This window comes from Stigmatopora nigra, chromosome 7 (assembly GCF_051989575.1).
Source record: "Stigmatopora nigra isolate UIUO_SnigA chromosome 7, RoL_Snig_1.1, whole genome shotgun sequence".
Taxonomy (NCBI): Eukaryota; Metazoa; Chordata; class Actinopteri; order Syngnathiformes; family Syngnathidae; genus Stigmatopora; species Stigmatopora nigra.
The window spans coordinates 7,547,400-7,564,854 of NC_135514.1; the positions used below are offsets into that span (position 1 = coordinate 7,547,400).

General features: G+C 41.0%; 2 protein-coding genes and 2 long non-coding RNA genes across 8 annotated transcripts; 2 read left to right on the forward strand and 2 right to left on the reverse strand.

Moving 5' to 3' along the window:
• The first annotated feature begins 104 nt into the window (after positions 1–104).
• On the forward strand, positions 105–7,403 carry LOC144199420 (uncharacterized). 3 transcript variants are annotated; one of them, XM_077721043.1, is made up of 3 exons: positions 105–494; positions 1,339–2,868; positions 6,195–7,403. In XM_077721043.1, exons 1-3 carry the CDS (start codon positions 380–382, stop codon positions 7,241–7,243), a joined length of 2,694 nt encoding a protein of 897 aa, XP_077577169.1. In that variant the 5' UTR covers positions 105–379; the 3' UTR covers positions 7,244–7,403. The 3 variants fall into 3 exon arrangements, with proteins under 3 accessions (XP_077577169.1, XP_077577170.1, XP_077577168.1); XM_077721044.1 differs by having other exon boundaries at positions 1,339–2,646; XM_077721042.1 differs by lacking the exon at positions 6,195–7,403 and having other exon boundaries at positions 1,339–5,642.
• Positions 7,404–8,537: 1,134 nt separating this feature from the next.
• LOC144199503 (uncharacterized) lies at positions 8,538–10,143 on the forward strand. The gene is made up of 3 exons (XR_013326927.1): positions 8,538–8,634; positions 9,886–9,949; positions 10,033–10,143. It is a non-coding gene; the product is annotated as an uncharacterized LOC144199503 (long non-coding RNA).
• Positions 10,144–11,028: 885 nt separating this feature from the next.
• On the reverse strand, positions 11,029–13,331 carry LOC144199561 (uncharacterized). 3 transcript variants are annotated; one of them, XR_013326941.1, is made up of 6 exons: positions 13,208–13,331; positions 12,950–13,035; positions 11,577–11,647; positions 11,426–11,513; positions 11,273–11,368; positions 11,029–11,196 (listed from the first exon to the last, which is right to left on the reverse strand). It is a non-coding gene; the product is annotated as an uncharacterized LOC144199561 (long non-coding RNA). The 3 variants fall into 3 exon arrangements; XR_013326940.1 differs by having other exon boundaries at positions 11,029–11,215; XR_013326942.1 differs by lacking the exon at positions 11,273–11,368 and having other exon boundaries at positions 11,029–11,215.
• Positions 13,332–13,856: 525 nt separating this feature from the next.
• znf576.2 (zinc finger protein 576, tandem duplicate 2) lies at positions 13,857–17,186 on the reverse strand. Its single transcript, XM_077721817.1, has 5 exons — positions 17,046–17,186; positions 16,083–16,260; positions 15,673–15,788; positions 15,447–15,590; positions 13,857–15,348 (listed from the first exon to the last, which is right to left on the reverse strand). Exons 2-5 carry the CDS (start codon positions 16,228–16,230, stop codon positions 14,533–14,535), a joined length of 1,224 nt encoding a protein of 407 aa, XP_077577943.1. The 5' UTR covers positions 16,231–16,260; positions 17,046–17,186; the 3' UTR covers positions 13,857–14,532.
• Between the last annotated feature and the right edge of the window lie 269 nt (positions 17,187–17,455).

Below are 17,455 nucleotides of genomic sequence, written 5' to 3' on the forward strand. Positions count from 1 at the left end.
TGTGACGAATCAGGTTGAAGTATGGCGTGAAAGGAATACAATTTGGTAAATATATATAGTGTGATGTTTGTGGGCGGTGGCAATCAATCCCGAAGATCTTTGCGCTCAACAGACCGACGAAGAAGAATTAACTTCCGGCGAAGGATGAATTCACGCCTACCTGCACGAGTCGATCGTCTTTTTTTAACGTTTTCCCATCGTTTTCGGATAAAACATGCCCAACGATCTATTTTGTAATCTTTAATGGAATCAGAAATCACTTTTTGTATTTTACCCGCTTGATCCCGTGTCTCGCTTCCCTAATGTATATGCTGTCGTCTTTCGGTTAACCAGCGCTATTGAAATCGTGCTAACGCTACTAAAACAATCGCCCGTTACAATGGAAGACGTTCGTTCGCAGGAGAACTCCACAATCACGGATGGATCTTTGGCAAATAGCGATGTCCCGGCGGCCGAAGACAACGAAGGCAGTAAGGATCCAACCTCTTGTCAAGGTACAAATCTATGCGCAATTCAATAATGATGTGGTTTTGAAATGCGTATTAAAACATCTAAATATTATCTAGAGCCAATTCTCTTCAAGGGCCAACATTTACAATCTGCGTGTGAATGTATGCAAACATCGGTGCAGATTCCAAACAATTTGAGTGTTTGAATGGCAAACACAAACAATGCCTTTGAAATGAAATACTATTCCATTATTCCATTGACATACTGTATCTGTACATTTTGGATGAGGGGGTCGAACATTTGAATTGGTCAGCCACCCAAATGATAAGCGAGTTGGAATATCTTCAAATGTGTAGGGAGTACCAACCATCGCAAATGAACTGTACCCCAACTGAGGGATTTAAGCGAATACTGGTGGTGAGTCATCACCACTTCGGCCCACCAGGCCGAGGTAGCAAGTCAGTACCTGTGTCCACCAGGCCTCTAGGGGCGCTGCAAAAATCTTCCTCAGGCACCCCTCCATCTGCAAACCCCTAGTTTCATCAGAATCAGGTTTTTTTTTTTTAACTTATAACTACTCTGACAGATATTGGATGAATTCTATTGACAAAGGTAGACCGCATGAATACCTTTTTTTAAACCAATTTGTCATTCCAAGCACACCATTTGTGTTTTGATGGTAGGTTGGGAATGTTGGTTTAATGCTTTGCTATCCTTTTTTCAGTCGCATATCTACTATAATACTGTATATGTTGTCATGTCTATGCATTTGCATGATAAAGAATGGCTTTGGAATTTTTGTTTATCATTTTAGATGCTTCGCCTTCTTTAAATAATTACCAGGGTGCTCATTGTCTGAATCCTCTTTTGTCATGGTTTATTTCGCAGATTTGGAACTGTTTTCGTGCCAACATTGCGGAGAAGCTTTTGCCGAAGAGGAAGCCTACCTGAGTCATCGCCAGCACCACCCCGATGGAAAGTGCACTATGTATTTGGGACCAATGGACGATTCGGACGAGGCTGTCAAAGATGAGGAAAGTGAAACCTCCTGTCGATTATGCACAGTGTCATTTGATGATATGAATGAATTCCGATCCCACATGGAAACTCACCGTGCTGAGTCTTCTGACACTGGGAAGCTTTCTGGGCCCTCAAAGCAGAACTCCTACGAATGCCCCGATTGTGGGAAAAGATATAGACTGTTAGGACATTACCTCAATCATCAGCGTACCCACATCCAGGCTCCCAAATCTCTATTTACTGATTTACAGCAAATCCAGAAAAAGTCCTTTAAGTGTGAGATTTGTGGGCGGAATTATTCTCGAGCATCGGCGCTCGACGCTCACCGACGTGGCCACGAAGAAAAGCTGTTCAAACGTCGATTCAGGACTTCAGAAAGAGAGACGGTCAACGATGACGGCGGCGTCACCAAGGGGGGTAAAAGGCAATCTGGCGGTGGTCTGGAAAAGTCTTTCAAGTGTGTTTGTGGGAAGTCCTTTACTTCCATGATGGGTTTGAAGACACACCAGCGCTTCAGCCAAGATTTCAAATGCTTTGCACAAGAAAGGAATGGAAAGCTGAGGAAAAATGTCTTTTACTGTAGAGAATGCAAGAAGGTATTCCATGGCCACATTGCCTGGTTCAACCACGAAAAATGGCACGAACACCACAAGAAAGACTCGCCAAAGCGATATTCATGTGAAACTTGCGGGAAGGTATTCATGACCCATACCTTCTACTACAAACACCTGCGCGTTGCTCACAGTGCCGAGGCTCCAGCAAAGTCCTTTCTCAAACAAGTGGACCAGCTTCAGAAGAAGGCATTTGAATGCTCCAGCTGTGGTCTCAAGTTCTCCAGACTGTCGGCACTTCACTCACACGAGCTGCAGCACACCAATAGCTTTGACGAGACTAATAAACTAGTAAAAAAACAAGTTTCCCCGCTGGCTGAGAAGAAAACTTTAGAAAGAGAATACGAAGTCCCGCCAGAGAATGCTTTTCCAGACGCAATGACCGAAGGAGACCCCGATGAAATGGACGCTGACGAAGATGGAATGGAATGTTATGACCCCGGGGACTTCAATGTGTTGGTGATCAGTGGAAGTGAATCAGAAGACGAAGCCGTCCTGGACCTCAAGCCCAACCTGGATTCGGGATGCGTATCTGACCACGAAGGCGGAGACAACCAGCGAGATGGTAAAGTCATTTCAAAACCCTCAGAGTTTGACTTAAAAATTGTCCAGGTTGACTTTGAGTCGTCCAAGGAACGGCAAACTCCACCGCCGGCAGACGACGAATGCATCGATTCTGAAGATCAATTTGATTGTCCAGAATGTTACCGCTGGTTTACTAGTGAGGCATCACTGCGCTCACACTTAGTGTGGCACAAGTACCGTAAGAGGAGACTTCTAATAAAAGGTCAGTCAGTAGACGATTATACATATGACAATGAAGCTCTTGCCTTTGCTGATGGTGATATTATAGAATACGAGAATGATACTAATCAAGGATTAAACCAGGCCGATTTATTAGAGCAGAAATCTCTGACATGTGACACGTGTGGTACAAATCTTTCCCATTTGTGCGATCAACGTGATAAACCATTACAGTGCCAAAATTGCCAGACGTCTACTTTGATTGAGCGCACCAGTGTCCACGACGAGAGTATATTGACTACAACAAAAACGTATAATCCTAAAAAGACTCTTTTAGGCCCTAAGATTTACCACTGTGAGCAGTGTGGGAAAGGTTTTTGGTCTTTAGGAGCTTTCTCACATCATAAGCAAAGTCCAAGCCAGTGTGTAGATGTCAATCTTAAAACCGGTACTGCACAGCCTTCGCATCGTGGACGTTCTCGGTCTGGCGCGAAAGTGGCTTGCCCAGTGTGCGGTCGAAAATTCCGACACAAGGGAATTATGACGTTACACATGCGTACGCACGAAAACGGAAACCACCAGTGTCAATTTTGCCATCGATCTTTCCGTCTTTTTTCCAGCCTTACCAGACATCAGGTGGTGCACAATGAACTCCTCCCGCCACCCAGTAAGTCTTTCCAACATCAGGTAGAGCAGTTGAAAAAGAATGCGTACAGCTGCCCTGACTGTGGAAAGCTATTTTCTCGCGCTAAAGCACTTAAGTTCCATATGAAGTCTCACGGGAAGGACAGCGCACAGTCGCCGTCACCCCCTAGATCCAATGTTAGTCAAGTAGACCTGCAATGTGTCAGATGCCTCAAACATTTCAATAGCAAGGCCTCGCTGCGGACGCATACAAAGTCCTGCGTTAAAAGTGAGCATTTGCCATTGGTTTGTAAAACTGAAAAACTTGATAGTACTGAGTCGGTTAAAAATTCCAAAAGGAATTTGCACGAAGGCGAGATCAAGTTCTCGCCTAATTTAAATAGGAGTAGGAACACTAATATGGAAAGTCCAAATACAGAGTCTGCTTCAGAAAACTGTAGTGATTTGAAATACAATTGTAACAAGTGCGAACGAAGATTTGCAATCATAGGTGCTTTGAACTTGCATAAAAGAGTTCACGCAAAGGGTTGTAAAAAATTACCCAAGGCGGCCTCGCCCTCAATGCCTAGCGAGGAGGAGTTGAGGAGAGATTACCCTTTTCCATGCTCGGAATGTGGAAAGCGATTTTTGTCTAACTCTGCCCTTGGCTCTCACAAACGGTGGCACAAAAATGATAGACGTTCCTCCTCTAGAAAACTTTCCAATAATTCAACGGCAGACCATCGAATGCCCGCCGCGCAACTCGAGCCTGACGTAAAACCACTCGGTGAAACCGTAAACTTTAGTACAGCCCACTCAAATGCTACCGAAGAATTGCCGCAGGGTGAGTTGGACCCTGAAAACACGGGGGCCACTACCACCTGTCAAAAAATAAAGACGGAAAATGTTCTTTCAGAAATAAGCCAAGCCAATAAATCGCCTTTGAATGTCGTGAAGCGTGAAGGTGGAATTCAACGCGACACCACTGCCCCGCTTCCTGGCCGTCAGTTTAGGTCAGGGTCTAAAATTGTGGTCCAGTCTACTGAGGACTTAGCCGAGGTCTCACCCAATTTCTGTTGCCTCCCAGAGACAATTGTCAAATGCCTCTTCAAATGCGGGAAGTGCGGCAAAGCCTTCCAGACCGAGGGCCAATTAGAAACTCACAAGACCATGGCGAAGAATTGCGCTTTTGGCTGCGCCCTGTGCTGTAATGGCTTTCTAACAGAAAATCAGCTAAATCAACATCTCGCGTGGCACGATCAGGTTCGATTTCGGCTCCCCAACGAAGTCCGCTTGCGCCTCAGCGCTGCTCTGAGCGCAAAGTCCGGCAAGCCCACTCGGAAGTCTTCGGCCCCCGGCAGGCCGAACCAGCACACTCAAGAAGCTTTTCTTGCGTCGTCAGTGTTAGAAAACCACAAATCTTTGCATTGTAAAAATTCTGTGTGCACTAGCATTGATTCCAGGGAACTTTCTAAACATGGGGAAACATCTCTTGACGATTGCAGACGGCAAAACGGCGGCCCCGTTGCGGTTTCATCAGAAGATTCTGATGCACATAATTGTCTTGAATGCGGAACTACTTTTAGTCAGGAAACTGATTTGCACCAGCACTATAAGATACACGCTCAAAGTATGAGTTAAAATGTTTACGTGTTTAGATATAATCGCTTATGTCACTATTTAAGAACTCATTATTCGTGGAACATCTGCACTGTGCTGGCTTGACTCTACACTGGATTAGTATTTTCAAATGCTACCAGTGCGGCCTCGTTTAACCCTTTTAATAAGTGGATCTGCAATTAATACAGCTTTTCTGTTGGGAAATACAGATTTTTAAATATTTTTCTGATGTCGTTTAAGATATTGAAACATTGTCTCCCATGCTAAGCAATGCCGGTGTAAAAAAATGACTTGTAGTGTGCAATGATTGACAGTGAAATGTACTTTATGTACATGATGCTTTTGCATGTAGTGACTGCAAAGCCCCAATACTTTCCATTTGTTTTTATCTTGTGGCGTTGGTATTTATTGATCAGATGAAAATGTGCTACTTGTTTGTGATAATTTGGGGTTGCTGGCTGTGACTTTTTCGCTCATTTTGGGATATGAATGAAGACTTATGACTTATATGCGTTTGCCTATGTTTACGTGCTGTTTCTGAAGCTATAATAAAGGGATCTGTTGTAGTCTGAATTAGTCATTTGTGTAATGAATTCACACCACATTAAAGCTGTGTGTGATGTTTATAAAAGTGTTTTTCAACATATTAAATCATATCGGCGACAGTCAAATAGTAAGTAGGTTAGCAATGTGAACTTTTTTGTTGCATGTCTCTTGCTGAGTGATTTTTTTTGTGCGGTTATAAGTTTAATTTAATTTGAACTCACCTTGCTTTTAAATATTGATTGTTTATGCTCCAACTTACATTTACTCTTTCAATTTCTGTATATTTAAGTTGGGGGTGGAAATAATTAAATAATTGTAATATAAATAGTTTAAAGCAATGTATAGTTAAACGGTAGAAAAAAAAAACTTGCATTAATGACCATGAGAGAATAACCATTAAGTCCAATCATTGCTCAAGGATGAAATCTGATGACTTATACTAATCTAACATCTTTGAGCAAAGAAATATCTCCCCCAACTAAATGTGCGTACTCACCTTCTTTTCTCACCTTTCCTTAAAACTTTCCAAAATGCTTTGCAAAATGCCTTATTTAACCGTGCATTTCCCCCTATTTCTAGCCCACCACAGCAAACTTGCACAGGATACCACCACAACAACATTGGCTGGGGAGGCGCAGATGGATAACCTGGACTTTGACGAGGAAGAGATGATCAAATCGGAGAAAGATTTTCAAACCAGCCCGGATGGCTTGGATGCCAACTCTTCATTGCACAACCTAGGCTCCCTGAAGTACGCGTACAGGTGCTCCACATGCGGTAAATCTTACAGATATTTACTGTCTTTCCGTAAGCACCTCGAGCAGCACGACAGGATGACATCACCCAACTCCCAAACCAAGTACAGCTGCCCAATATGCGGAAAGTCTTTCTACCGGGAAACTCGTCTCCGCGGTCACATGCTGAGTCACATGTCAGGTGATGTGCACAGGTGCGATCCATGTAACAAGAGCTTTGATCACATTAGTTTATGGCTGGATCATGAAGAGTTCCACAAAAGCAGGCCCTTTTGGTGTCTCAGTTGCAGCAAGGGCTTCGTGCAACAGGATTGCCTCAGTCGACATCTGCAAAAAAACCACTTGGGGAAGTACAAGTGCAACGTTTGCTGCAGGCGGTTCTTGACGGCGCCTCTGCTGAGCAACCACCTCGCCACCTGCCGCGCTCCCTCGCGGGCGGGAGTTGGTCAGGCCAAGCTCGCCGTCGGGTTTGGGGATGAAAGCGTGACGGAAGACACTCAGGTTGAGGAGGAGGGAGAAGTCCAGGCTGGTGGGGAAAAGGAGGGATGTTTGCAAAAATCTGGACATTTGGACCAATCAGAAGAGCTATCTAAGAAGGAAGAGGGAGTTGGGTTGGATGCGTCGCATTGCGAGGGGCTTGAGGAGCAGACCCCAAAGCCGTTGGCCATGCCTGCCGTTGAGGAAGATGGAAATGCAGAAGAAGCGAAGGAGGGTGATGGGAGTGAGCCATTGGAAAAAATACAACATGTAGAACAGGGTTGGGAATTTGAATGTTTTGAATGTGGGGTGGGCTTTGGTGAATTGCCTCAGCTTCATTTGCATTATGTCAAACACGGCACTGGGGAGATTCCTTTTCCTGATGAAGAAGTGTGATCATATTTATTAGAAGAATATTTTTTTCTTTTTTTTTTAAATATCAGATTGACTTCACAAACAGCTGGTGCTACATTCTATGAATTTAGAGGGTTAGAAAATTGAACTAAATGTTTCAATTGTCTTTTTTTTTAATAATAATAATAAACTATAGACAGCAGTTCATTTTCATTTTTTTGTCGTGGCCTAGTTAGTTGTTAAAATGTGCAAATGTTTATGGTTTTTGTGGCTGTTGAAAATATATAACAATGGTCAACAAAAAATAGTTTAATTGATGGAAACTTAATTTTACAATATGAAGTCCAAATGTGACTATAACTCTTTCTGTAAGATACTCTTTTTGGAAAATTAATCTGTTTTGTTCAGTGAAATGTTATGACAAAGTTATTCATGACAAAAACATAAAAATAGCCCAAAAGTAACAATATAGAAAAAATAGAAACCTTTCCTCCGCCCCCCAAATAAATTGCACCCTTTGACCTCACCCACATTGCCCATAGCACAAAAAGGCCCTGGTTGTGGAGAATGTTGCGCTGTACTGTACTACCTAGAAAATCACTGATCAAATACAAGCCAATGTTGACAACCATTCAGGAAAAAATATATATCACTGTCATACCTGTTAACTGCCCTTATAAATGATTATGATTCCCCGTACAAACCCCCCAAAAAAAACATACAAACACCGTACGACATATGTTTACTCGCGGTAACTTGTTTCTTACAATGTGGCTCCTCCATGTTTGCTTCCACGATATTTACTCTATGTATATCTACGCATGCGCATGTCATCCTTTATCGATATTGCCGTACGCAGCGCTAAAAAAAAATACATACGATTGAGGATAATTTTTGCGGGTATACCGTGACAATAGTAACGATCGATGACAGTAGCGTCGTTGGCTACCAGCCTACGAGACTATCCGGATTTTAGTCAAAACGGTCTTGTTGAGATCAGTTTTCATAAATATTGGCAATTTTTTAAAATTTATTTTCCCTGTACATGATTTGAAATGGTAAAAAAATATATAAAATACGTATAAAACGTACAAGTTGACAGGTATGCTGTTTTATAGCATCAAGACCACACAACTCAGGACTATTCTTCGTCATCTTCTAAACATGGACGGCTTGGGAGGACAAACCATCTCTTAGGAGCGCGGTAAGCAATTCACCATCTTTTCCACTTTCAATGTGATGGGACAATATGGGCGTGGTTACGCTTCACTGTGACGGGACAATATAGGCGTGGTTACGCCTCACTGTGATGGGACAATATGGGCGTGGTTACGCCGACTGCCGACGCGGGTGAGTTAATTAGGTGCATGCGCAGCAACTCTTCCTTTTGGGACGCCTTTCCCACGTGATGGTGGATTAAGCACGCTGACAAGGTAAGGAAGGATTCGAGCAATTCACTGGCCTAAACGCGTTTTTATCACGGGATCGGGAGATTTTTCAGCAATTAATTGAGCCCAAAACGCCAACTAATCTCTAGGTTTAATGCCGGGTTTAACACACCGTCGGCGATTTAAGTATGGGCTTCTTTTCTCGACCGGCTTTGTGCCACATGTCACTAGTCGGCATTAAAGTTAGCGTCACGATTTGACTTAAAAAGCATCTTCTCCGTTTTCTCTCCATGATTGAGTCGTATAGCAAGACTTTAAATTTAATCAAACAACGCAAGGCATCAACCGACAGTTTCCTGGGTAAGTGTTCACTCTAGAATGACATCCAGGGGCACGATTTAGTTCCTGTTGTTTTGTATGTAATCGTTTTCATTCTGGGTGCTAAACACCCATTCCCGATTTGTAATTGTTCTGGTTTTATACAAAAAATCACGTATACAAAATTTAAGACAACTTTCTCATCGCTCACTGGTGTCAAAGCAGCGGCCCGCGGGCCAAATCTGGCCCACCGTGTCATTTTGTGCGGCCCGAGAAAGTAAATTGTGAGTGCTGACTTTCTGTTAGGATCAAATTTAAATGAAAATTATACATGTATATTATTCACCCTCTCTTTTAAATCAATAATTGTAATGTTTTAATCCATTTTCTACTTTTTTGAGTTTTTAAGTTAAAAAAAAGCATATTGTAAAATCTAAAAATAAATTTATTTTAAAAATTGTTTTCCATGATAATGTTGAACATTTTTCCCCAAATATTTTATTTTCTTTTGAAATGACAAACAAATTATTACAAGATATTTTTCCCCATGTAGAAAGAAAATGCTCAAACACTTGTTTTAGATCTATAAAAAAACTGAATATTTAGGGCTTTGATGCAGTTTTTGTAATCAAATTTAAATAGAAAAAAATATCTAAATAGTACAGCTGACGTGAAACACCCTTGTCCTAGCTGTTAACCTCAGTCTGTATATTTAATTGCCTTGTCTGGAAAAAGGGAAATAGCACTCACTAACTTATTTTCATTCTTTATCTTGATTGTTTATTAAAATTCTTGTAAGATTTCTATATGCTGTAATTGGTTGGCAACCCCTTAATGCCTTGGTTAAATCAAGTTTTCACTGTTTAGCATCAAGATAAAACTACTTCCCATTAAAAAAAAACTAAGCCTACCTGTTGAACCTCCAGGCTGTATATATGCTAACTTGTGCTTTTTTTATGTGCATTTTTCTCTGTTTAGCACCAAGATGCAGCTTTCTGTGTGCCTAGATCCCTCTTGAGGTTACAGACTGGGACTGATCAAGGTAAAACTTACCCCCACAAAAACAAAATCTCCAGTCTCTATAATATATTCTAACTTTTGCTATTTTTTCTTGCACGCACACAGGCCTGAGGTACCTTGGTTGCAGGTTGCCCACTTGAAGATGTCTCTCTTGCATCATATGGTGTCCCTGTATTTCTGAAAATCCAAATTCAATAAAAGCCTAGTAAATCATGATGACATTTCACTGGCCATTCATTTCCACAGCTTTTTGACTAGATCTTTAAGGTAAGAAGGTTGTCATTTTATGTTGGAGCAAGAATTCTAAGTGTCAATCCCCTCCCCCAGTTTTCATTTTCCATGTGTTTATCCCCCTCCAATTTTTTCAAAGATTCATCTTCTAAAAGTTTATCCCCATTTATTCTAAATTTTATTTTCTAAGTGTTTATCCACCTGCTTTTTAAAAGATTTTTTAAGTATTTGTCCCACCTGCTTTTTTTCATGATTTTATTTTCTAAGTGTTAATCCCACCTGCTTTTTTCATGATTTTATTTTCTAAGTGTTTATCACCCCTGCTTTTTTCAAATTTTATTTTCTAAGTGTTTATCCCCCCTGCTTTTTTCAAATTTTATTTTCTAAGTGTTTATCCCCCCTGCTTTTTTCAAATTTTATTTTCTAAGTGTTCATCCCCCCTGCTTTTTTCAAATTTTATTTTCTAAGTGTTCATCCCCCCTGCTTCTTCAAATTTTATTTTCTATCCCCCCTGCTTTTTTCAAATCTTATTTTCTAAGTGTTTATCCCCCTGCTTTTTTCAAATTTTATTTTCTAAATGTTTATCCCCCCTGCTTTTTTCAAATTTTATTTTCTAAGTGTTTATCCCCCTGCTGTATTCAAATTTTATTTTCTAAGTGTTTATCCCCCTGCTTTTTTTCAAATTTTATTTTCTAAGTGTTTATCCCCCTGCTTTTTTCAAATTTTATTTTCTAAGTGTTTATCCCCTCTGCTTTTTTTTGTTCATCTACAAATGTTTTCTTTAGTATGAAGTACACATGTTTACTTGTAAATAAATTTTATAATTGATTATGACTTGCATTTCTTGTTAGATAAAGACCAACACATATAAACATTTAAAAGCTTTTATTTTGAAAAACTTGAGCAAAATAAAGTAATTTCTCCAGTCACCAGCAGGAAATCCAGGAAATAAAAGCTCCAGCTTTTATTTTGAAAAAGTTTGTAGATAGGTTCCCGCTGGTGTTACAGCATCGTAAAAAATCGAATCTTCTCCACCCCCTGGTGGAATACAGGAAAACTGAAAAAAAAGGGGGGGTTAGTACAGTTAGTTAAAAAAGCAATGAGAAGGGCTCACCTTTTATTTTGAAAAACTTCATAGACTGGTTCCCGTTGGTGGTCCAGCATCGTAAAAAATGAAATCTTCTCCACCCCCTGGTGGAATACAGGAAAACTGAAAAAAGGGGGGGTTAGTACACAGTTAGTTAAAAAAGCAATGAGAAGGGCTCACCTTTTATTTTGAAAAACTTCATAGACTGGTTCCCGTTGGTGGTCCAGCGTCATAAAAAATGAAATCTTCTCCACCCCCTGGTGGAATTCTGGAAAACAAAAAAGGGGGTTAGTACACAGAGTTAAATAAAAAGCCATTGAGAAGGGCTCACCTTTTATTTTGAAAAACTTCATAGAATGGGGGCTCCTGAGGCTATCTGTTCATATGCAGAAACCAGGTCCCCTGAGGTGGATTCCAAAAAACAATAAAAAGTAGTCAGTACACAGAATTAAATGAAGAGCTCACATTTTATTTTGAAAGGCATGAAACCTAGTCACCCTTGGGTGGAATTCTGAAAAATAAAAAATAAAACATTCAAGGTTTTACCTTTTATTTTGAAAAAAAAACTCATAGATATGCTCTGGCAGAACAAATCTATGAGTTTCTTTTTCAAAATAAAAGGCAAGACCTTGGAAATGTTTTTTTTATTTTTCAGAATTTCCCCTTGGGTGGAATTCTGAAAAATAAAAAAAAACATTCACAAGGTCTTACCTTTAATTTTGAAAAAAAAACTCATAGATGTGCTCAGGCAGAACAAATCTATGAGTTTTTTTCAAAATAAAAAGCAAGACCTTGAAAATGTTTATTTTTTATTTTTCAGAATTTCCCCCTTGGGTGGAATTCTGAAAAATAAAAAAAAACATTCCCAAGGTCTTACCTTTAATTTTGAAAAAAACTCATAGATGTGCTCAGGCTGAACAAATCTATGAGGGTTTTTTTTCAAAATAAAAAGCAAGACCTTGGAAATGTTTTTTTTGTTTTTCAGAATTCCTGCCTATGTCGAGATAGGCTACATTTAGCTTTATCCTATGAAACATCAAAATGCTTTAGAGACTAAAAAACAATCTGTCTGTTTTCCTCCACAAAAATATATCAGGATCTTGATCATGTGGTGGAAAATTTGAAAACACTGGACAGGGGCCTACAAGGTTAAAATAAATCCTACTTCTGCCTCAAGTTTTCAGTCAATTATTTCAAATCCATTTATTCTTAAAAAATTAAATATACCAAGAGTTTGTTTTTCTCTTTGTTTAAATGAGTCAAAAATGACACCTGCAGTATTGTTAAATAAGTCTGTTTTTTAAAAACTACATTTAAAACTAATATGAAAAAAAGGCCAATGCCAGAGGTCTTTAAAAAAGTTAAGAGGCTGAAAGTTTATAATTTATTTAAATTCAAAAAGATGTGAAAAGCCACAGAAACTCACAAGCGGAAGTTACTCCTTCACTTGCCACTACAGTATTTTTTTTTTCAAATTTACTTCAATAGGGATGAGTCTACTTTACAGTTTATCATTAACCGCGATAGTTGAGGGATTACCGTATATTCCTTAGACATCCACCAATGACATTTGAGTGGGTGAATTATCCAGTTTTTTGTTATTTAATGAAAATCGAGCCAATTGCGCAAAGCCCTGAACACTGAGCGCTGGCGTTTAAAGATTACACGGATAGAGAAGATCGGAACTATTTAAAAATGACTCACTTTGTTATGGCGTCGACAAACTGCTCCTTTCTGGTCGTTTTGGCCACATTCTTCTTGTTTCCCAGCAGTCAGTGCTCGTTGAGGGACTGAAACACACAAAGGAATGATTTCGTTTTAAACAAAGAGGGATCGGTAACGCAATGTAGCCAATTTGTTTGCAAACATTTTGCTGTCTGCACACACATGGGGCTACATCGCATTAACGAATCACTCTTAAGACGAGAACTGGGGCTTCGAAATCCCCAAACGACAACGTACCAAATGTACAGCATCGTCATGTGAGAAGTTTGGCAGGATTTCGTCGGCAAACCGTCACTTTTTAGCTGCTCTGCAGTGCGCGTACGCCCGTCTTCCTTCCGGAAGCATCGCCATTTTGGCGTTTGACGTCGACTATTTGAACTCTGGCCTCGGCCACGCCTCCTAAAAAAAGGACGCATAAATTTTTTTTTTTTTCATAATAACGTGCATTAGTCAGTAAATGTTTGTGTGGAGGGGCTGTAAATGCTTTTTGGTTGGACCTTAATACTTAAGAGAAAAATACATTGTTTTCATAATAACATGCATTAGTCGGTGGGCGGGGCGAGGCTGTAAATACGTGTCTATTGGGCTTTTATACTTTTAAAAAATACATTGTATTCATCGTAACGTCTGTGGGGGAAGCTGTAAACTTTTTGGTTGGGCTTAAATCATTTAAAATACAGTAGTATTGCACATTATGAACATTGTGATGACATGCACGTTGGTATTTGTTTTTTACTTCTAGACATTTAAATGAAACTAAATTAATGAGTCAGTTAGTCTGCCTAGGATGCAAACTGTTTGGGGACACAAGAGTGCCCACTTCATTTTTTAAAATGTATATTATATTTATCTTTGCAAGGCATGAAAGAAAAGACAGTCCAAATAGTTCATTCAAAAGCTCGGGTGGACCAGAGCCTCTTTTATTTTGTATTTGCACTGTCCAAACACAGCAGTGGGGGAGAGAAACCATCCAAAGACATTTAGATGTACATTATTTACTGCGGGACGCTCTTGACATGATAGACTCTTACCGTCTCGTTCGCAAAATGTCTACGACATTGTGATTCATCCCAGCTAAAAAAAGAAAGCTCGTTAGAATTGACAATTATAGTGGACATGGACGGACAGGCTGTCCACGTTGGAACCTAGAGCACAAAATTTTGAGGACATCTATCAAAAGAAATGTAGGCATTGCTGATGAAAATATTAGGCGTAAAAAATACATATGAACCAGAGGCTGTACATGATTTTGGACAAACATTTAAAATGGCATCTAACAGCACATAAAATATGCACTTCTCGAAAATTCTTTTGTTAACCGGAAAAAGAATAAAATTCACACGGCACATTTCAAACTTTTTTTTTCTTTTTTCTTTTTTTTATAAATGAATCAAAAACAAACTATGTTTTTTTTTTTACAAACCAACTATTGTTTAGTTTACAGTAAGGAAACATTTAGCTAATAAATGTGAGATGTTCCGCGTAGGACTGCAGCTTGAAATTCAAACTTCCCTTCAACGCCATTTCTCAAAACGTCATCAACTTGATTGAGCCCATCGCTATTATCTTTTGGGGGTCTCCGGCTGCTCCTCAGGGTGGCTCTTCTGGTGAGCCTTCAGAGTGCGCTCGCGGCCGAAGCTCTTGCCGCAGGTTGGGCAAGCGAAGCGGCCCAGCACGTGTGCCCGTGACACGTGCGCCTCCAGCTGCTCGGCCCGGGCGAAGCTCTCGTCACACTCGGAGCACCGGTGGGCTTTCCGGGCCGCGTGCTTCTCCTTCTTGTGCGAGCGCAGTTGAAGCGCGCTGGGGAAGAGGAGCTCGCAATCGGGGCACGTGTGTTGCGCCGGCGCCGCAGGCTCTGCCGGTTCTGCTTTGATTTTAAGCCCCTTTGTCGCTTCGTCGCCGTCCGCCGGAGGGCTTTCTTTGTCGTCTGTTTCGCATTTGACGACTTTTGGAGGGCGACCCCGCTTGGCTCCACCCGTTTTGGGTTTCTCCACAACTTGAGCCACCTCCCCCTCCTCAAACGACTCCACCTCGTCTTTCTTCTTCCGCTTTCCCCGTTTCTCCGGCGCCGCCACCTCCTCCGTCTTGACTTGTCGCCCACGCTTCTTGGCCGGGGGTTCGCCGCCGTTGCACTGCTGGCCATCGGGGTACTTCTGCTCGTGTTCCGTCAGCTCCGTCTCGCCGGGGAAGACCTGGCCGCATTTTTTGCAGCGGTGGCTCGAGGCCGGCTCCTCCGGCTGCTCGGCCGTCTCGCCGTCGGGCCGAGCGTGGTGGACCAGACGATGTGTGCGCAGCATGGCGGCGCTCCGGAAGGTTTTGCTGCAATCTTTACACGGCAACAGCTTCTCCGGACAAACATGTCTCCTGTGTGTCGTGAGCTGAAGACAGAAAAAAAAGGGAAGAACGTTGTGATGCCAAAAATGACAAAAGAAATCACAGTATTCATCTATTTTCACAATACTAATAATGGTCTCACTTCAGTGAATGTTCTGAAGCTCTCCTTGCACGGTGCGCATTTGAAAGGCTTGTCATCCTTGCTGTGTGTCGGCTGGTGCAGCGTGAGCTCTTCCGACGATAAAAACGTGCGGTCGCACACGTAGCAGGTGAAAAGCGTGTTGCCCTGTGATTGAGCGCAATACACGGATGGATTAGTTAGGAAAAAACAACAACACATCATGACTGAATTAACCAAGAGCACCTACCTGTGCAAGTTGCTGCTTGTACTCCTCCCGGTGGCTCTTCTTCATGTGTCTTTCCTTGGCTTTGGCATTGCAGAAAGTAATGAAGCACTGGAAACACTGCAAATTCTCATGCTGGTCTGAAGGCAGGCAAGAAATAGCCCACAGTTAACATGCGCTCGCTCATCGGCATCGTGATAACTAAGGAAGCTTAATCATAGCATCAGGGCATGAACTCAGTACTGCATGTGTCTCATATTTTAACCTAAAATACAATGCATTTTGGTTTAAAATATATATATATATATATGTATATAAAATTACACTGTGTTTTACTGCCATTAAGGTTGGAAATAATGTCCAGGTTCATATTGCATTTGAGTAGCGAGCTTGCAAATGAAATTTAATTTGAGCCAGCTTCATATTTTACTCACAAGATTGTGCAGTGGGTACAGCAGGTCCATTTAAAGAGATGGGCGCCCTGAACGGCTCCACCGGTTTTTCAGGAGGGGGTGCTGGAGCTTGATTTGGCAGTGCCCGTCCCAATACAATCTCTTCGATGTTTAAAATGTCCGAGTCCATCGTGGAATATTAACAATCCACCGCGAAATCCTGCACAAAAAGGGTTAGAGGAAAGGTTATAAAAATGGCAGTCATTTTAACCATCAATAACAATTGCACGCAAAAACTCCAGAATGTGTCGTTTCTTCCCTCCTAGTCTAAGTAGTAATAACTACCGCTTTTCGGGGCATATGCGACCAATTTTCCCCAGTAAAGGAGAAGTAAATAAAATTCAAGAGAATGTGCAGTGGTTGAATCCGCGTTTGTTATGCTTTTCCCGAAAAATCAATTGTATTCAGAAAACGATAAATTTGCCCGGCTAGAACATCTGAAACTTTGAAAGTTTAACATGCATTTTAACATGCATTCGATATTATAACTACACATATGCAATACGTTAACGATGCATTTTCGATGTTTTTGTCAAACTTGCAGTTCGCGTCCATCCGTTTCAAGGCCGTTAGCTTTATGTTGCAAGCTTTTTCAAGCGCCATCATTTTAAAACATTAAATATGAATTATTTCTTCTCCTGCCAGACCATCTGATATATTCCCTGGCCAATATAGCCATCCTCTTTGGTGGCTTTGAGTGAATAACTGTGCTAAAATACCAAAATAACAAAGTAGCGAATGAACGTAATGCTAAGCTATTATGCTAAGCTAGGTAGCACAAACAACACAGAATGCCGCTCAAAGATAATCGAACACTTTTTGAGTAAAGTTTTTTCCGTGGTAGGCATCCAAAATGATATTTTTGGAAGTGGAAGGACAATATACAAGCAGGTATAAATAAAGTGGCGTAATCAATATGATTTTTGGGGAAAATAAGCATGTTACCTGAAAACGCTATTTGAATATAGTGGACTGTCAGACTTGAACCCAGAGAAGTAAAACGAGTAGCTAATAGAGTGGCGCAGGACACTTCCTGGTGCGCGACCACAACGGCTAGGACAACTAAGATGGCTGCCATCCCGACCCAACGAAAAACAAACATTTTAGACAAACTCATTCTCACTGTACCCGAGGAATTTTACACCCGGGCTTATTTGTAATTGAATGCAGGAGAATGAACGAAAGCAATAATTTACCTCTGTGGTTATTACTCGGTGGAGATATTTGGTCACGTGACAAAAGTTCAGTAACAAACATTCAATGGCTATTAAAAACAGCGTCGGATCTCTTTTCATAACACACTAAAATAGCTATATAAGGCATATTTTATATTCCCAATATTAGTTACATATGTA